General features: G+C 40.7%; 1 protein-coding gene across 1 annotated transcript in view; it reads right to left on the minus strand.

Moving 5' to 3' along the window:
- Nucleotides 1–17,892, minus strand: part of cobl (cordon-bleu WH2 repeat protein) — a 67,089-nt gene extending 49,197 nt beyond the window's left edge. Inside the window, exons 1-3 of the mRNA XM_078287364.1 lie at nt 17,819–17,892; nt 17,432–17,572; nt 501–695 (exon numbers count right to left, since the gene is read on the minus strand). Of these exons, the coding sequence (XP_078143490.1) occupies nt 501–695; nt 17,432–17,460 (224 nt within the window). The 5' untranslated portion in view covers nt 17,461–17,572; nt 17,819–17,892. The remainder of the gene's footprint in view (nt 1–500; nt 696–17,431; nt 17,573–17,818) is intronic.
- Between the last annotated feature and the right edge of the window lie 4,015 nt (nt 17,893–21,907).

Consider the following 21,907-nt stretch of genomic DNA (forward strand, 5'->3'; position numbering starts at 1 on the left):
ACGATATGATGTAATGAATAAAAGTTCAATGACAACAAAGTGTGTTTATATCTGAGGCATAAATCTTTCTAGCGATGGCATTGGCTGCTAGAATGTAAACAACAATTTAAAAATGTCATTACAAAGTGTAAATAATGTAATTTGGATGGAGAGCTTGTGAAATTGTTGATAGGCAAGCCGTCTCATTTGAAAATGGAGCTAATATCGTGATTCATTTTTCCGCCCCACGATACGTATTGTCACATTTTTGTATCGCGATATTTAGTTACGATACATCGTCCCATCCCTATTATTTAACCAGGTAATCCCACTGAGATCAAGTCTTTTTCAAGAGAGACGTAGCATTATAGTAGCATTATGAAAAAACAAAAGTTGCAGTCAAACAATACATCAGCTAAAAATATAATTAAAAGTCACATTATAGCTAAGTGCAATGTCAAAATTCAGGGGGACAAGCCTAAACAGATCATGGCTAAACAAAGCAAAAGGCATCTTCTCACCTGCCATCCTCGGTGACAGTAGTCTGGTATCCCTGTGGTAAGGTTAAGTGTATATCCACAGTGGGCCGCAGCACGTTCTCCTTGGCGTCCACGCCTGCCGTCCCTCCCCCGTCCGGTACAGCGTTCCTGAAGATGTGGCGTGGGGCGGGTTCGGGGGCCTGCGGCGGAGGGGGGGCGCGCGCCTTCATTCTCCTCCTGGGCGAGGACCGAGGGAAAAGACACATAGAGAGGAATGTTATTTACTTATTGGGTGTTTGTTGTTGTTTCCTTGATTGTGTGTTCTAGGTTTTCCATAGAGGACTATATTGGAATAAATAGTGGTATTCATTTCCCATGCTGTCCCCTGGGGTGTACTTAGGTGTTACATATATTTTTCAATACATGGCTGAAGAATCAATTCAGTAAGGATACAAACGATGTTTCTGTCAAACCACTGTGACAGATAATGATATCTGGGTAATGGAAAGAGTGAAGTGTCTTACTTCTTCTTTTCATCTGATACACTCATCTGTTGTTTTCAATATTCTGACATTTTTATTCATTTTTATCCAACGAAATGAAATGATGCAGAATTATTTTTGTTTGGGTGAGTTCAGTATTAGTTAAACAGGACCATGCAATCCACTGCCACCGCCTCAGAAGCGGCCTGAATATCAATGACTTTCTGCCTTTCTGTTTCTGTGTGACTCGATCTTTCTCTGTGTTCAGATTACATAAGAGCGTCTACAGATCTGCTGAGACTGTTTATTTGGTTGTCAAGATGATTCAGCCTTGTGATGCTGTTTATTCCATCTGGATCTTCAACTCAGAGTCCCTAATAACTCTCTAATAACACCCTCTCTAATATCAACATGATGGCATAATGACGTTACACATTACCAGTTCTCACTGCTAGATAATCATTTCCAACATCTTTTAATGAAAAGAACATAACACAAAGCCACTCAAATAAATGATACAAAAGGGCAATGCATTAATTCTGCTATAGCTTGATAAACCTACTGAACTACACCTGGACTCTGATTTCATATACACTGTATTATATATACTGTTAAACTCAATGCAAAGGGCTATGTCACACAGTAAGGAAAAAGATAAACAACGCTGTTTGAACACAAACAATATGCCTCATCTTATCTTCATCTGTGCTTTTATGGTTTACACAAAGATGCACTGAGATAATGGCTTAACAAATTGATAGTAACGTGAACATTAAACTGATTGAGTTGCACCATTCACGTGTTTGTTCACAAAGCATCTAATAATCAAACTGAGCGGAGGAAAAATGACAAACTTGGAACTGCAGTGCATTGGTAGAAAGCTCTGGATTTAGGAGTGAGACTATAGTGCGTTGCAAATACTAAAAGCTGCTATATTTTGGGTACTGGCTTAGGTGCATGCCATTCATAATTTAGTGTTCATCACCCCCACCTCCTTTTCTTAATAATCTTAATAAACTTGAACAAAAACATGTGAATGCTCTCAGACACAAACCACAGTGCTACGGGTGGAGATGTGACAGATGTCAATGACATGCTGGCGACTTGCTGCTATCTCTGCACACTCAGCCTCGGCACATTATCTGTACTTTCCCTGACACACAGACACAGCCGATATGATGGAAATCAAACACTTACATACAGCTAACAATGACGAATGGCTTTTCTACGTTTTCTATTTCAGCACTCCCTCCCTCTCTGTCTTCTCAGCACAAATATTAGCCTTAGATAAAAAAAAACGTCCCACTCACGTCAAAAAACAGTCCTTGTGTTGATTAAGTGTTCCAAAAGCGTTATATATCAGACTGTTTATAGATCCAGCTCCAAGGATTAGAGACAGACTCTCAGTGTGTGTGTGTGTGTGTGTGTGTGTGTGTGTGTATTCCAATAGTGTTTACTCCGGGGATCCTTCAAGGCTCTTCTGCTCGAGGCGAGGAGAGCAGAGTGGAGGAAGAATGCAAGTGAACATACCAGCGCGAGCGGACTCTAACCTGACTAAAGTTAACCATTAACAACTAAGTCGGATATCAACTAACTCTCCCGCTGGACCCACAGTGTCACTGACCCATGATGCAATGGAGAAAGTGGTCCTCAGTGGGTACATCACAGTACTGACACACCTAGGGTTAAGACTCCACTGATCATAATGGAATTAGCAATCTAAATACAATGCTGATAATTTCTGCACTAACTGTAAGATGCTTTTGCTAAAAATGTGGTTTATTTGCTAAGAATAAAGAGAAGATAGAGTTAGATCTTACTGAGCAGCCTAGAGCCCCATGTATGAGCTTAGAAGTCTAACTTTTTTTTATTTTTCTAGTGTGCCTGTTGGTGTCTCTGGTGTGGAACTGGACTCAAGCCCGACTTAACACCATCAGCCAGTTTACCTCTCTCTGTTTGTCTCACCATATCATTTCAGTCTCTCTCTCTCTCTGTCTCTCTCTCGCTCTCTCTCTCTCTCTCACTCACACACACACACACACACACATACACACACGCACACAAAGACTCCTTTAGCAAAAGCCTAGTCTCCCACAGAGTCGGAGTGGGCAAGAGCAAACAGAGAGAGAGAGAGAGAAAGTGTGAGAGAGTAAAGGAGAAGGAGAAGGAGGGAGCGCAAAGCAGGAAACTCAGTTTCTCCTCTGGCACAGGGGGGCAGTAAGTGCTGAGCTTCCACAGTGACTGAGTTACAAATGGGCTGCCACACAGACACACACACACACACACACACACACACACACACACACACACAAGGTTACAAATGGACCTTTCAGAACCACTCTTGTTCTTTTCGCTTGACTGAACCGCAGTAACGAGGAGATATGTCTTTTCACTGTCTTCTACTGGATCCATTAGCCTTTCTTTTTCACTGGGGAAAGTTGTGTTCCTTTGAGTCGTTGATTGGTTTTCATGACACTCAAATTAGAGTTTCTCACATTTTAGAGTAAGTTTCCCAAATTTCACCATCGACATCATGAATAATCATCAGTGTCACTGTCAGTCGCAACATAGAGGGAAAAAATCCTTTCCATGTAAAGCACAAGAATCCTGATTTCACCTCATACCGCCAAAAGGAACTGTTTTGAATTCAGCAGATGTGAGTCGTCAATCTACAGTCTATAGCTCAGACCCAACAATTAAAGGAATACACCAAGTTTTTGGGAAATTGGCCCATTGGCCAATGATGAGAACATAGACACTAAAATCATCCATGTGTCCCCTGTAGATCATTTACACTTTAGCATACAATATGTTGCATGATAGTAGGAGACTAGCATTATCCAAAGTAAGAAGACTGATCTTTTAGTAATAAAAAGTTGTTAGTGGTTTTTGCATATGGCCTGTAGATTCACAAATTTAAAAAATGAAACTGCCATACTTGGCTGCATAACATTTAAGATTACTTAGCATTTCAGTTTAGCGCTACAACAAATTCTTATTTTCTCACTTTTTGTGATAATACTACTTGCCTACTATCACTCAACATAGCATATGCTATAGTGTTAGCATGGAGCACCAGGGATGCTAAGGATCTATCGTGGACACGTGGATGAGTTTGGTGTTCATGTTCTCATCACTTACCAGGTAAGTTGCCAATCTCCCAAAGACATGGTGTATTCCTTTAAGGCAGTGACACTCACAGTCTGGCTGGTAATTATAAGTTGGTTGAGACAGACAGACAGGCTGGCGGGTGAACAGACTGACAGGCAGGCAGAAAGACAGGCAAACAGACAGGCAGACAGAGAGACAGATAGGCAACTTACAACAGACACACACACACACACACACACAGGGATTCATCATACAGGATTGTAGCAGATCAAACATTCTTATACCGTTATATGTGTCAAATAGAACAAGTCACACTGTTATTAATATTTTATTGGACTCGCTATGCCGATTTAAAGCAAATCATAGCTTATACTGGTAGCCTCATCTCAGTGGGGAGTAATAGAGGTATACAAACATCTACCTGTAGTCCTGTTTGTGTGCTAGCCTCATTAACAGATTAGTCTCAGTGTGTGTGTGTGTGTGTCTGTGTGTACACTGTGCATGTCTGTGTCCACATTCCTCCATGACCCAAATACTGTGCTCACTGCTGAAAAAGCCACTCAGAATAAATCAAACCTGTATGTGTGTGTGTGCATGTGTTTGTGTGTGTGTGTGTGTGTGTGTGTGTGTGTGTGTGTGTGTGTGTGTTTGTAAAGATAGATATCAGTGTGAATACAGGACAACACTGAAAAAAACATAGTTACTTGGTTAACTGAATGCATAAATTAAACAACTGTCCCAACAGAGAGATGGAAAGGTGTCTGATGATTGCAAGTGTGCAAAAGTTGCAAGCATGCAAAAATAAAGCGTTTCTCAAATGACAGGGTTGGCCAGGTCACTGCAAATACCTGTGCGTCACTCAAATTACTGTTGTTATTTCAAAAGTCAAATACATAACAGTGCTCAGACTCACAGGAGAGGACTGTAACTTTCTCAGAGTGGAAAGAAACAGCAAGTGACTGTAGGGCTGTATTCATCCCAGCCATGGAAACGCAGCCTAAATGTTCCAACACTGGAAGGTCTTATGAAAATAATGGAATATATTAGTGCATGGTCTGGAGACTGCTGTGTAAAGAGAAGAGGAACTGAGCTGCAGTCGGAGTCAGAGAGTTTAGAAGAGAGATAGAAATGAACTGTAGCTGTTTAGCACCAACCCCACCAAGACAAATCACATTTACTGTCCATGTGGTGGACATGGTGGATAAAAAGTGATTCAAGTGTACTAGTGACAATCATCACTGTATTGCCTGCCAAAAATATAAAGCTCTGCTCTGGCCCAAGAATTAGTTTAGAGAGAGAGAGAGAGAGAGAGAGAGAGAGAGAGAGATGCAAACAGACTGTCCATTTCCACTAAAAACAATAATAAGTGTTGTGCATGTGTCACAATGTTAAGATCACAATGAAACTGCATTTCAGAGCATCTTGCTTCCTTAATGTGATGTATTTCCTGTTGAAACAGGATATTGGGGCGGGACATAATGCAGGGAGGGATCCAAAAGTGTAAACCAATGGGAGATCAGTTAGGGAGAGAAAGATTTGATGGGAAAGGCAGAGGGGCGTGATTGTTCAAAAATCTGTGATGGTTTTATTGGTTTCTGGTAGTTGATGAGGTCACCGTTACAGATTTTCCAGGAAGTAAAAGTAATGAGATTTTGATATAAAAATACAATAAAATAGTTTTTGTCAAATATGTGTATAGTATGATAGTTAGAATGAAAAAAAAAAAAGGAGAAAAAGTCATTTTTCAGCTCAGTGTGACTTTAAGGCAGCAGACAGGGCAACAAACATTCATTAAGTCAGTAAGTCAGTCAGAGAGACAGTCAGTAAGACAGACAGTGAGTCAGAAAGACAGCCAGTCAGTCAGGGACATGGCCATCCAGTCAGAGAGACCAAGTGAGGGCACCTATGAGAGTCTGTTCAGTGTGACACAATAGGACCAGTGAAACAATGTGCCACTATCCTCTAATGAAGACAACCCACTGGGAATGGAGCAGATTAATTGGCCCACAGCACGGCGCCGACTGACCTATATTCACCATGACACACTTTCTACTTTCTGAGAATGTAAACAATGGATGGAACCATTGGCATTTTATCAGGATTGATAGAAAAAAAACATCACAAGTTTTACAGTTTGTCTGAATCACACAAACACCGCACAGGACTCGAATTCAACTCTGCTGCAATGCCATAGACCTGTTCCAGTTCAAAACACTCTCTCTCTCTCTCACACACACACATATACACACATACACACACACACACACACACAGAGGCCACATTACGGCCTAACCTTTTCTAAAACACTCCCTGTATTTTCAGATCTATTCTGTCCCGCTATAGAGACGTTCAGCTATGTAATCAAAGGCAGTTTTTGGAGTGTGGAGATTCCTAAACTCTGTAGTTAGCCTTGTGGAAATCTACTGAGCATCTACAATAACCGCATCAGTTAATTCTGTTAATAAAAAACAAGATTAGGTCTAAATAGCTTTACAGAGAAATCTCTTATTTGCTGCCAATGTCATCAAAGCCAGTTAATACCACGACAGATTAGGTATTTATCAAGATACACTGTGCATGAGTGTGTGTGTGTGTGTGTGTGTGAGAGAGGGAGAGAGTGTGAGAGAGACAGAGAGACAGAAATTCAGACAGCCGGAGAGACAGACAGAGAGTCAAACACCACAAGCAGCCAAGGCAGAAACATGTTAATCTTTATTAGACACACAGAATATCCTGGAAAAATTTTAAGTGCAATATAGTGATACCTGCCCCAACAATATCGCATTGACACACTGATGTTAAGTATTATTGTTTTTATTTGCCGTTTTAATGGAAGACAGCATAACAATGTCAATCAGGTTTTAAATTAATTTCAATGATTTGCCCTTTCATTGCTTATAGTGATCATATTTTATCATATTTTTTTTATATTTTTTTACTGCAGTCAGATGGAAGAAAAAATGCAATAATTGCAATATTTTATAGTATGGAACCACAATAGTTAGTGTTTTGCAGAACATTAGAAACACAATAAGGTCCAAAGTATGTATTTGATGTTACTTAGTGATTCCCACTCTCTGATGATATATATTTTCTGATACAAAAAATCTTTGTCCATGGATAAAGAAAAATATATATCAGGAAATTTCAAGTACATGGCATTATTTTGTCAATTGAGAGGAAAATCGATTCAAAGCAATACTGCTGAATGAATACTAATGAAAACATGAATTCAGTCAAATTGCTGAATGAATACAAAACAAATATTCAATTTAAAATGTGCTTCATTCATTATCATAAATTCAAACAGTGAAGAGTAGAAACATCAAAGTAAACAAACATATTTTATCACTGAGTGCCACTTCAAGAAAGCAGCCACCCACCCACCCACACACACACACACACACACGTCAGCACCAAAGCCACACTTGTCTGTGTGCACACTTGAGTTTTCACCCCCCTATTGTGCATCGGACAGACTGTGAATAGTAGACATCCTGGACTCTCAGCCACTCCACACACACACACGCACACGCACACACACACTGCTTCCAATACCACCTCCAGCTACCTAGCTAGCATACCCCTCGGGTGTCATGGTGTCCCCATGGCAACCTATATTTACACCACTTGACTTGACTGCGGAGGAGTGCAGACCTCTACTTAGTAGCAGCTGTGGATTTATGATACAACTCGGACGCACACGCACAAAGGGTGAGCGACCCAGAGAGAGAAAGAGAGAGAGAGAAATATAAATAAACAGAAAGAGAGTGCAAAAGAGGGAGCAAGAGAGAGAGAGAGAGAGAGAGAGAGAGAGAGAGAGAGAGAGAGAGAGAGAAAGATACAGAGCTTGCTGCAGAAGTGTGTTGGGGGGACATTTGAGCCCAGGAAGGCATTTGTTTGCAGTTGCTAGGCAGTAGGCACGCAGCCTCCCAATTCAGCATATGCCTTGATGCTCAGATTACCAGCCATGTGGCTGAAAACTCCACCCTGTTACTTGCTCAGAGGGCAAGTGGCACCAAGCACACCGGCTCAGTGATAACGCCAGTTTGACCCACCACAGCCAGAACAACGACACCACTGCTAGATGAAAGGAAAAACTGAGAAAAACTAAAACATGTATGGTGAAGTAAAAAAAGAAATCGCCCCCGTGTTTGACTTTCTTCCTTTTCACATATTTTCACATTGGATTTAGTCAGATCTTCTGTGGGTTGTAGTAGTTTATGAAGAGAAAAGAAATGACAGTAAAGTTTGATGCTTCTCTCATTTGTTTGGTGTGCAAGTTAATCAAACATCAACATTAATCAGGGTTTGAATACTATTTCATGGTGCTGTATATTAGAATTTAGCCCTTGTTACCCTAAAAAAAATAAACAAATACTTATGATTCTATTATAATACATACATTTTTAATAGATTTTAATTGCATTTGTGTTTTATTGGCTATAGTGCACAGTGGATCGTGACAGGAATGGTTGAAGAGACGGGATGACGTGACAAAGGTAATCAGTCAGATTCAAACCCACATGATTACATGGTACTGTATGTGCCATGACCTGCTGAGTCAGCTGGACACAAGTATAGCTTTAGCACAGTCATCACACAATTATCCCAAACTACCACTGCTCCAAAAATGATAGGGGTCATCAACACCAGTTTGATCAACAGTATAGGCTCATTCAACACATCACAAAACTCAAAACCCATCATACACTGCATAGTGCTTTGCCTCCTTTAATGCAATATGTCACCAAATGTCAAAAACCAAGGCTCACTGAACTTTGCAGCAAACCCATTTACATCAGACAAAGCACAAACAAAATGCACTTTTTAATTTGAAAATTAATAATTGAAACAAGATTATTTTTTTACCCTCATTATGTACAATACAATGTCAATCATCTGCTATTATCTCCCACAACATGCCTATTTTTCCTTGTTGGTTCACATATATAAAACTGTCTTTCTCTTCTATCATCTCACTCATATGTGCAGGTCAACAGTCTATAAATAGGCTAACATATTTCAACTGTCCCTCATGACAAGTACTGCACTGTCCCTTCATCCATTCATCTAACGTTAACTGAAAATCAATCTGAGACGCACACTAATGGAGGGTGTAACAGGGTGCATCAGGGTAGCACTCCAACATCTGACTCTACTATTTGCCAACTATCACTTTACCAAATGCCATGCCATCGTATCAGACATAGTACAATTCGTACACACACAAACACACACACACAGACACACACACAGACATACACACATACACACTCAGGATTTGACTCTTGATTAAATAAGATTGTGTTGGGGCAGGGCTGACCCAGTTTAGACTACATCAACCTGCAAGCTGCCACTGGATTATCTACCTAACCTGACTGCATTGTGGATTTATTCTTAATTTGTGTAGGAAAATCCCCATCACTTTAAAGTTTCTATTAGACTTGGGCCAGTCAGGTTATCCTAGCATGGCTGCAGTGTTTAAATAAAGTCAGAGCATTTATAATAAGAAAAATATGTCTGGTTTATAAGGTTGCAAAACAACATTAACATGACACCTGATAATCAATTAATGACTTCTCTATCCTTATTGAAACAACCAGGTTGCCCTCTGCACAATCTGCTCAACAGGAGGATGAGGAGTCACTGCAATTAAAAATTGGCATCAGTCACATAATAACCCCAGGGAGACATACAGACAACACAACACCTCAGGTGCTCAAGTGAATTGTTACTCCTTGGGACCAATTAGCCTGTTTTACATCCAGGCTGTAGTACGGTGATGAGCTCAGGCTGACTCAGCACCCGGCGATCCAGGCGTCTCTCTTTTCACACATACTCAAAGGAGAGAAAACCACTTACGGTAACAACACCCCGCCCCACCCTACCCCGCCCCTCTCCTTCCTCTTTCCCCTCCCCTCCCTCCTCTCCTCTCCGCTCTCCAGACATGTACTAGTCATCTGCTCCCGGACAGGTCAACCGGTTCACTTGTGACCAGTGACACAGAGACACGCTCTCACACTCATGGGACTTGTTTCCAAAACTAAAATAATTCCAACCAAAAATAAGAGCAGAATACTTTAAGAGTAATTCATGAATGCTATGTTCCCAGATCATAACTTACCCCACTGTCTGTATATAAACAGCTGGAAAAAGCATGACTTCCTTCCCCTTTTACAAGACTTTGTTGCCCAGCTATGATTTACATTGCTGTATAAGATCTTTTCAGGATATGTACTCAGTACTTGTCTATTTTCTCTCATTCATCTCCATCCACCCCTTTCTAGCCTGGTGGATTTAACAGGTGGCATCAATAAAGGATCACAGCTTTCCCCTGGATTTACCTGGTCAGTCTATCTCATGGAAAATACAGGTGTTCCTTATATTTAGTTCACTCAGTCTATAGGATCACATGGCTCTGCACACAGTTAATAGGCTAATTCCTTTAGCATCCCATATCTATCAGCCTTAATCTACCTAGCCTTGATCTTCTGACATTTCACCCTTAAAATACCTATCAATTCCAAATCTTCAAGTTAGACATTTTCTAATGTAGTCTAACGAGGTAGAGATAAATAAATCAATTATTGAGTCCCGTACACATTTGGGGTCTAATCAGTGTTTGTTACAGATGCACCTAATGTATCATATAATAAGTTATGAGCTGGTTCTTTCACTGGGCACCAGCTGGCTGCTGTGGGCTCCTGCGTGGCACAGAGGCCCATAGGGGAGGAAGAATGGAGGGAAGAAGGGAGGGAGGGAGGGAGGGAGGGAGGGGGGAAGGATAGAAAGAAGCAGGAATGAGGAACTCTCTCAGGTGGCACAAAGCCCTGCATGGCAAGAAGAAAGGAAGGAGGAAGGGGTGGATGGGTGGAGTCCCACCCGAGGGATGGATGGAGACAAGGGCCGATAGCGGGAAGGAGGGAGAGATGGAATGAAGTGGCAGAACGGCAGGAAATAACAATTAGCCTGTTCTCTATTCCCTTAAGCTGCTTGTTCAATTAGAGAGGTCCTGCTGGAGAGACGAGTGGAGAAACACTTATGTAATGGACTTTGTTGCTTTTCAGCAGACAGGCGCGGCTGTTAGGCAACCCAAGACTGTGACTTATGTTGGAGGTCACATGACTTCTACTGATACTATTTTAAAGATTTAGAAGAAGTGTGGAGGTGCACACATCCAACCTATTTATATACCAGGTGCTGGGTAAAAGTAGACTTGAATGATGAATGGGGCAAAAAAATATATCCAACACACATTGGGGAAAAGCTCAGCTGATTTCTGCAATATTTTGACAATAAGGCCACAATCCTCGCCACAAAATCCAGTTTTTGCTGGAGAAATAATTTGTGGTCAAACAGCAGTGCAAATATAACTAAAGGGAGTGTTCTGTTTTCCAGTGTTTGGATTTCTTTTTCTGCATTTTATAAATTTCACACTTTAACAATGAGAAGTCATGCTAGACAAATTGAGTTTGACATGAATTTGAAATCTGACTGTTTTGAAAATGTGGGGACTACTGTAAGGCACTGACACACAAGTTGATGGTTTTGTACTAATGTCTTGACAAGGACGTTTACTTTTTTTTTTCTCAATAATCTAGATGTAGCCTTGCATCAGTGTAAGTGCTAATCAAAGACTTTTAAAACCATCCCAACTTGTGCCAGAGAAAACACACTCTCTCACCTTTGCCCTATCAGCGGATCCCACCGCTATTGCACGTCAGTTGGAGTTAGAGCGGTCTCCCTCTCCGCTCTGAACGCACACACACAACGTCTGTCTTCCTCTCCCACAAACCCACATACCACAGTGACTACCGTCTGACAGCGGGCTTCCAGAAATAGGTCCGAGCGGCCCAGAACAGCTGCATAACAAGTGTGGAGACAGATACACTGTACTGTACATGGCTGGTAGGACACTGATACTGATACACAGGCAATATCTTGAGGCAAGGGCGATGGCCAATACTAGTTTTCAGCAGGGCCGGGGATTGTCAAACGGTATTAAAATCTGTTGGATAACAGAGTGGAGCCTAAGGAACAAAACAGTCTATAAATACAGACGGTCTGGATGTTTCCTATCATGGCAGAGAGAGTGAATTACTTTGACTGTGCACAAACCAAAGACCCATCAATTACATTCAACCTGGCCTTGCAATAATCTACTACTGGCTGCACTAACCACTCAAGATATTGCTGTAATTATCAATGAAATAAGGATTAAGTAAGGAGTTCTGACAAAATGCACTTACAGCACTTAGTTGAGAAGCCAAGTTTGTGTTCTACTTCATCTCATCTGTACAGTATGTTGGCAATTATGGCAAAAAAAAAAAAGTAAAAATTATATGGCACAAAGTTCAACAGCCATAAGCTTGTGCCTTCTACCATGCATTGACCCCTTTTCAAACTCATAAACTGAGCAAAGGTTGGATGTTTTTGTTCCAGTACGTTCAGTCACTGTGTACTTTGGTCGAATATAAATCCGGAGCGCACTTGTCTGGGCTTCTATACTTACAGAACGAGCTCATGGAAGCATTGCATCCATGCCCGCCCAGCGCTATATTTAAAGCGGAGCGTAGGTATCTGAAATGGGACGGCCCGTGAAATGGATGCAGATACTGCCAGACGCGTCCTGTACCACTGCCAACAATGCATAGCCTCAAGTACTCTCTCTCTCTCTCTCGCCGGTCTCAACTTTCACAGAACTTAAATTTAACCCATCATAAAAAAACAGAAGCCTAAATATCCAGATGTGAGCATATAAAGGGTATGCTAAAATATGATTTTGTTTTCTTTGCTTAATACAAATAGCCTTCAAGTAAAGGGAAAAAAAGGAGGGAACTCCCTTAGCAATATTCAGCAATAGCGGCCGACCACACAAACCCTAGAAACTCTAAATAGAGAAAATGCTGTGCAGGGTGTGTCTTTGGGTGGGGAGGTTGTGTCTGCATCTGTCTCCGGATCTCCCATCGCTTGACATGGCGCTGTGGGATAACATTATCTTACATTACACCTATCTCAGAGTATTTTAGGACGCTGTGTGGACTGACAGATACACATGTATTCATGGACTAACTTAACATGTTAGTCCACTGGACACATGTGGTTGATGGATTCCAGAATTTCAAATGAATGGGCATTTGGCTGGTGACTGGTGTTAATCTCCCTCCATATACGCATGAGTGCACAAATGCCCACAGGCACACACACACACACACACAAACAGGACACTTGGTAGCCAATAATTATCTCTGGGTGTGTTCTGAGAAGCATTGGGCTGTTATTTGTTATCCCATACTGTATTTATCTGGATAATCTGCCGACTCGGCCTTCGTCTGAGTTTGTTTTAAAATGTTACTTTGAACAAACACAGAAGCAAGGACGCCACTTAAAAAGCCACTTAAAAAACAACTGAATTCACAGACAAAATGTGAGACCTACCAAACAGTGAGGCAGACGGAAGCACCGATCAGGATGTTGCAGGTAACTGGTTAGTAGGGATGCACCGATACCGATACTGGTATCGGTGCCGATACCAGGCTAAAATGGAATATCGGTATCAGAGATTTTACCCAAGACTAAAATCTGATACCAAAAGCCATGAGTAACATGTACGACATAAAAGCAAACTGTCTTGATTTTATGCATTTGTGGCACATAGAAGCCTGTATTTCTCAAACAGTGGGAAAAACACGGATTTTATCTCAATAATTTTGTCCATTGACCCCAAACTAAGGAAGTAAGCCTGCACTGTTCAGTAAAAGTAATGGATCGGATCGGTACTCAGTATCGGCCGATACTTAAACTTTCATACTCGTAATTGGTATCGGCATTGAAAAAGTGGCATCGGTGCATCCCTACTGGTTAGGTTAGTTTATTTTTTTTCCTTCTTTGCATTTCATGAGGCACTTTGAGGACTTTGAAGATGCTGCTGTACCTCGAGCGACGCAAACGGCTGCAACTGCACTGAACCAATGGTGGTGTAAATGGCAACAAAGGTGTTTGTCAGAGTGAGGGCGAGGGCGGTTGATCATCATCACAGACGACTGAAGCACGTGATCAAATGTGAACTCCAGAGGTTCTGACGCCACGTGTGATTATCTCTCCAGAAGAGAGAGAGAAACAGAATCTATTAAACTCCAGAAAAGGTCTGTAAAACTCTTTGAAGATTATAACAACGCTATAATGTCGGGACAAAGCTGTTCTTGGGGAATGCAATAAATTTAGAAGTCATTCGAGCCCTGAACTCTTTTCATTCTGCATTTTTTAGTTAGTTTGTTGGTTAAATCAGAAGAGAGCTCAGTGGTTTTTGTAGGAGTAAATAATAAAACTAAGAGGGTGCAGCAAAACCACATTAATCAGAGGACTGAAATGAAACTCCTTGCATTTATAGTAGTCTCTCTCTCTCAACACACAAACAAGTGCACAGGCAGACACACACATACACACACACACCAGGTCCAGACATGTACAGAGGAAAACACCAGTGTGCTAATTAAGACTGTTGTGTATACTGCAGATTTTCAGACAAACTACTCCCCGCACGCTAAATACACTCGGTGCTCCAACTCACACACAGGAGCAAAAAAACAAATCAGGTCTGATGAACCATGAACATATAAAAAAAACTGAATGTCATATCCAATCTCAAAACTATCTTTACTTTTCCCCTATCTGTTTAGCTAAAGTATTATATTGTGGAACCAAGGTTCATTTTATCTGAGGTGAGGAAGCAAAGCAGCCATTGTCATTCGTTCATTCATTCATTCATTCATTCCAGTCTGTGGTAGGACAGCAAGTTGCCTTTGGTGTCCGTCCTTAATTACAAGCTTGGAGAGCTAGGAACTAAGGCTTCATTTAGACTACTTCTCCATCACTCCTTAAGTACACACACACACACACACACATTCACCCGACTTCCCCAATTCACCCACTGCTCAGATTTCAAAAACCAGATACAAACCAATTTCATTTCCTTCAAAAGAGCAGTGTTCTCTTCCCTCACTGTCTGTCTATCTGTTCTGTGTGTGTGTGTGTGTGTGTGTGTGTGTGTGTGTGTGTGAGTGTGTGTGTGTGTGTGTGTGTGAGTGTGTGTGTGTGGTTTAATGGGCTGTGTTTCATTAGGACCAGGCCATGTAGTAAAGCAGCGACTCCCTGTGCGATGACGAAAGAGAGAGATCACAACACAATGGGAGTTGTCATGGTAATTTATATGGACAGAAATGTCACACACACACACACACACACACACACACACACACACACACATCGACCGGATAAAAAGGCACTTTGGCTCCACAGCCAACTGACACTGTGACCGGTCCACTTTGTAATTTCGCCAAAAAGCTCTGGGCTGTGTGAAACCTCTCTATTAAAGAGTATCTGGTTAAGGAGGCATTTTCTGGAAAGGTCAGAGGGGAGATAAGCCTAGCTTAATTCAGCTCATCAACACTCTCCAGCAGTATCACATGCTACACATGATGCCACTGAAGACGACACACTTTATATCCCTGCTGCACTGTTCCTGCACTCCTACATAAAGGGAACTGTATGGAAAGCTCTGCCATGTAGGACACATAGAATCCTAAGATGAGAATTACAATGTTGAGTTAAGTTTTGATGAAGTCATCAATCCTCTACCATGCTCTCTAGTACACAGCAATTACCATAATTTACGTCCGGGTAACACATATTCATGCTCACGCTATAGGAAAGATGTTATTCACTCTGGTCAGTGGGCCTAAGAAAGGATATTTTGTGCATATCCACTAACTAAGACATGATACACTCTTATTTCAGCTTACTGTTACAAATTATAGATAATGCACAGTCAAAAACATTAGGATAATGAGCTTAAGTTTGGCCGTTGTCATTGTTTTAGCATGACTTAACATGGCAGACAGTGAAGCTGATAGTCTGTTGTTTTATCTCATATTCACCTTCCAAAGAGAAGTCAACATACAAACTTCTCTCCTTTATACCAATATTTGAATACATGAGTTATCCACCATTTGGAACAAAAATCATACTCTTACAAAATAAAGCACATTACTATTAGTTAGTTAAATAGTTAAATAAGTTAAATATGTTTTTTGTGAGGATAGAATCACCCACGTTTTGGAAATATTGACTGCAAAAAAAATGTCCAAACTACACATATTGCATTCGGAAATGAAAACCCTCACTTCCACTTGCGTGCACTCTATCACTGTACGTCATATCTGAAAGGCCAGGGACTGTTTGGTATTCAAATTCACAGTCGGCGATGCACTTGAATCAATAAGGGGGAAAAAAATAACACATGGACGGGAAGTGCAGTACATCATCCAGGAATAATTAAGCTGACATTATGCATTGTTGGAAAGCAGTAGGTGATTTGCTCAGGTGGTAAAGTGACGTTTCCCCACAGAGTCTCCTTAAAATCAGTTAACAAGTGGGATTCATGTAAAGAAAAAAGCATCGCCCTCATCTCCTCCCCCCCCCTCAGACAGTATGGGAAGTATGGGCAGTTACTGCAACACATTGACTCAACTGATGCTGTGACAAAAGGACCAAAGAGACACATTCAGTTAGCAGCCAAGCCCCGAACAATAAAAGACACTTTTGTGGAGAGCACCCACAGTTGTTGTTGTGTCAGTCTCTGTATAATAGAAACCAACCGCACTGTTGCACTATGCCTAGCTCCTAGGCTGTTCATGCTCGCTGTGCTGACTGTGTGTGTGTGTGTGTGGCAAAGCTGAGACTGTAGGCAAATGCATGGCAGTACATAGAGGTGCGGGCTCCTCTGGGTGCTGGAATGCTCTCTCTGTTGTCAGTACTGACTATAGGCTACATGCTTTTCAGGCTGTAGTCACTCATTATTATTAGGCTGTAAGCAGTCATGAGGCTGTAATTTAATGGAAGTAACTCAATGTTACTTTACTGCCCAGTGAAACTGTTATCAACACGCCCTTACAGAGAACTATAAGAACCCTATGGTACATTTTAGAAGGGTACAAATATGCAGTATATAATATATACACAGCAAAAGCCCCCATTGGAATATTACAGTGAAACCATAGATGATAAAAAATAAATCACCATGAAGTGATATAATGTCACTATAAACTCACACCCTAAATCAATATGAATATTATAATGATTTTTCAGAACTCACTGGGAATCAGCAGTCGGACAATCAATGAACTGCATAACAACAGAAACTTAACGGCTGTGATTAAAGCTAGGCTACACATAGTTTATAGACTAGGCTACTTCAAAAATCTTTCCAAATAATTAGGGTAGTTACAATAAGGTAATAACCTATTTGGAAAGATTTGTGAAGTAGCCTTAAGTGTAACAGGCACAAATTTCGGTCTGTAATTGCCAATAACGACTTACCCTGTAGGCGGTTTGCTGGCCTCCATCATTGTTGTGACTGTGGCACTTTGATTGTGATGATCCAACTTCAAATGATATCCACAATATCCTGGACACTTAATTCCACTGCTGCTCCTAAACCCCGTGGATATCCATTATCACCTGCGATTTAGCACGGAAAAGTTAGACCAAAGACATTTTCCAGGTTTAGGAATAATATGATTTGTTTTTATTGTTTTTAAAAAGATATCTCTATAACGTGATCCGACAAGTGACAGGGCGCAGAGATGACACGGTCACTCTCTGTGACCTGGAGCACAAAGACCGCAAAGTCTCCACGAAGGCTAAATGAGACTGACTACAACACAAGACCTGGATACATTTACACCATTTAAAATAACAACTTACTTTGGCCCCAAAAATCCTACTGACTCATTCTTATACTTGTCAAATCCACTTGATAATAATCTTCGCGTTTCCCGACTGATTTTCCTTTGGCCAGTGTCAAGCCAGCTACAATAAAAACACGGCTTCCGGTAAAGGAGAATTCAAAATAAAAGTCTCATTGGCAAATATACAGTATTGATACTTTTGAGTAACACAAAGTACCAAAGTAGGCTAAGTGAGGCTGACTAGGCGGACACAGTGATCCGCTGTGTCTGCCCGTGTACGTTCATTTCAGTTCATTTTCAATGAGAGCTGTCGTTATCCGGAGGGATGACGACGGACAGAAAGTTCAGCCCAGGTGAAATTTTTCTGGACAGACGGATTCGTTCAGCCAATCAGAGGCGTTCCTAGGTTTGTCTTGGAAAAAATAGCGCCGAACACAGAGACAACGCCACGACCAAAACAAAGATAAAAACAGAGAAGGTCGGGTGTAACATTGGCACGACTGTAGGTTTTCCAGGTCAGTTTCGTATTTAATTTATACTGTATAGTCTGTTTCTTCTCTTTTCTACGAAATAGCACTGTTATGAGCAACGCCTTCTTGCTATGTTTTCTACTTCTGCCTCGCCCTTGTGGATGTGGATGTGGATGCTCCAAAACAAACCAACAGACAGAAAGATATCCTTCAGTATTTCTGTCCGGTACATTGTTTGGAGCCATTTTAAACTGTTGTTATATGTTGAAATGGCTCCAAACAATGTAGTAGATAATTTGTCTGGTATGGGTTTTGTGTTTGAGTCTTGGTGTGCTTTTGGCAGCCCTCCTGGACTGCTCAAAATGTACGAAATATTCGAGACACTTCCTCTTTTCCTTTTTTCCTTTTTTGAAGTAGGCTACACTGATGAGGTGAATCCAGGTAAAAACCACTATCCATTATTGATTTCCCTTATTAAATCTATAGCAGTCACAAACGAGATAAGCACAGTGCATTTTGGACATAGTACATATGTAAATAGGCTACATATGCAGAACATGTAGGGGAGAGCAGGGTATGTTGTCACACCTTTTAGTCATTGGTGTATTTCTCAGTAGTGCCTTACTACTGAGATACAATATATATTTTTCACCACACACCAGGTAAAACTACCCGTCCCTCACCTATCCTGGGATGCTCAGACAAATATAAGTTCTGATACAATTTCTAACAGTATGATATATTAATGTACATGTAATGTACACATTTAATTTGATGTTTTATCATGTAAAAATAATTCTTAGTCACTTGAAGAAATCAGTAATAATAGTAATCTGCCTATGCAGCCTCCCTCTGTGACTGTATGTGAGGCCGGTCCAGCAGTGAGGCCACTTGCTACAGAAGCCAAAGCTTTGTGGGTGTACCAAGTACCAAAATCATACTAATTCAGAAAAGAATGAATGTAAAGATATTTCTAATCATAAAAAGTATTTGGATAGTTATGACTACATGCTCCGAAATAAATGTGACAACATGCCCCACCCAGGCATTCCTGACAACGGTTGCTTCCCTAAGCACACAGCTTCACTAAACCAATCAAATTTATGATCAGGTTATAGCTGACCCTTGCTTTTATGTGTCACAATCAGGGCTTGACATTAGCACCCGCCCACCCGCCAAATGCGGGTAGAATTCGGGAGTGGCGTGTAACACAGTCACTCTTACTGGCCACTTTGGCAGGTGGCATTCTATATATATATATATATACATATTATTATTATTTTTTTAATTGTAGTCTTCTCAAAAGGCATCTGAAATAAACTCATTGCAATGTGACACTGCGACACTACAACTCCCATGAGCACTACCTGCACACAGTGTTTGCTCATTCGTCTGCTCACTGGTCCATTCGTGTTACCTTGCGCTTGCGCGCCAGTGACCGACAACCTGAAGCCCCTGTGGAGAACTGGAGAAGATGTGGCGGCACATAACAGGTGTAACGAAACCCGGAGAGCAGACAACACACAAGAGAAAACCTGATGATGAAACGGAAAAGGAAGAGGAGACAAAGAAAAAGAAAAGACTGTTCAACGAAAGGGGAGGTCAGGTCGAGAATGGCTGGTATATGATCCAGCCAAGAAAATAATGTACTCCACCGATTGTAGGACGTACGGCAGTGAAAAGGTGAAGGGGGTCTCTATTCTGTATTCTCTGTGTGTGTGTGTGTGTGTGTGTGTGTGTGTGTGTGTGTGTGTGTGTGTGTGTGCGTGTGTGCATGTGTGTGTGTGTGTGTGTGTGTGTAATTTGAATTGATTAGACAAAAATAATTTGTTCTCTACTGATGAGATTTCTTCTACTCTGTATTATAACTGCTGTTAATAAATATTTAAATAGACAAAGTTTTTCTCCTGCTAGGTTTTTTCAGTTTAGTTTTTATCTTTTCAATTAATCTTCTACACCCCTGCACCACTTTTATTATATGCAATAAGAAGCTACTCTTTTTATGTCTTTGTCTTAATCGGTTGCATGTTTTCATACAAAAGGAGCTTTACACACAACCTTATCAGAGCTGAATATTTGATGACTGTAGTGTTATACATTTTATGTAGTCTTGATTTGGGTGTTTACAGTGGTCATTTACATTTAAAAGGGTTGTAAATCTAGTTCTTCAAGTAAATTGTAGCACACCATAGTCAACTTTAATCAAATAAAACATAATTTCCCAACAACAAAATTGTGGCTAGTGAAAATGCTGAGTGGCTAGTAACTTTGGAAAACCACTAGCCACAGTGGCTGGTGAGCAAAAAAGTTAATGTCAAGCCCTGGTCACAATGTATAATTATTTTGGTTTGATGAGAAGAAAAACACAAGATTTTAATTATTTACTTTCAGGTATACAAATTGTTTGATTGAGTGATTGAGTTGAGTGATTAAGTTGAGTGTTTTGACTTAGACTGTTGTATTCAACATAGGTAACCTCTTATTAAGAAAGTAAACATTTTTGTAATTGGACTTTTAGCTCTAAAATATTTTGTTTCAGAAATAAAGCTACTGAGACAACTTACCCACGTGACAACTTACCCGCTCTCCCCCTACTGTAGGCTACCTATATGTAATTCAGTATAATCGTTTTTGTATCCATTTTACAGCTATAGTTTCACTCCATATATAATTGAATAATTCCACTGAGAATTTTAATAGGCCTTATTACTGGTCTGTACACCCCAGTATTGAACTGTTAACTGTGATTTTCTTCCCCCCAAAACTGAGCTATTTTACGCTTTTATTTTGAAGAGAAACGCGTGGTTTCCGGTCTTTCTCTGGCTGTCTCTGGCTGACTTGACGCAGCTCTCTCCAGCCCGCCTCAGTCGTCAGCAGATCTCACGTCAATCATTAATTGGGAATTCACTGAGCAGCACCAGCTGGCGCGCGACAACACCAATATATAAGTGCACCGCAAATATTTAGAGATAAATAGGTATCAAACTGGGAAAAGTTTTAAAGTTTCACAACAGCAGCAACAACATAAATAATAATAATAATAATGTTTATAATAATAATACTAGTAATGACAATAATAATCAGCTTCATAATAATCATAATCTTCGTGATCATATCGTTTGCAGGTGAGAGTGAAACAATCATCGGAGTCGCACGTTACTCGTATGACCGTAGGCCTATTATTATATTTTGTAAAGAGCGTCACTGGATACAATATCTCATTGAAATTCAGAGAATTCAAACCTTTTCTCCCGGCATGCTTTGTGATAACTAATTCATGTTTGAACTCCTCCCTTGCACAACTAAGATCATGATCCACCAGCAGAGGTCACTCAACGACCACTGCAGGCTGCTGCATGAACAGCTGCTGCATGCTGCAAGAGTGGTGAGCAGATGGGCAGAATCATCCTTTAAAACAACCTTACCTTTACCTTGATTCATGCAAAATCCACTTAAAATAAGTTAAGGGAGTTATTCATAGAGGAGAAATCCCCTTAAAAAAAAACCTTCATTTTTGACTGTTTCTGTTACTTTAGAATATAATGGAAAAAATCAGTGAGAGAGGAACTTTACCATTAATAACTCTGTAAAACATGCACAGAAGGCATGAAAAAATGAATCCACCCATTAATATA

The sequence above is a fragment of the Centroberyx gerrardi genome, chromosome 12 (assembly GCF_048128805.1).
Source record: "Centroberyx gerrardi isolate f3 chromosome 12, fCenGer3.hap1.cur.20231027, whole genome shotgun sequence".
In the NCBI taxonomy this organism is placed as follows: Eukaryota; Metazoa; Chordata; class Actinopteri; order Beryciformes; family Berycidae; genus Centroberyx; species Centroberyx gerrardi.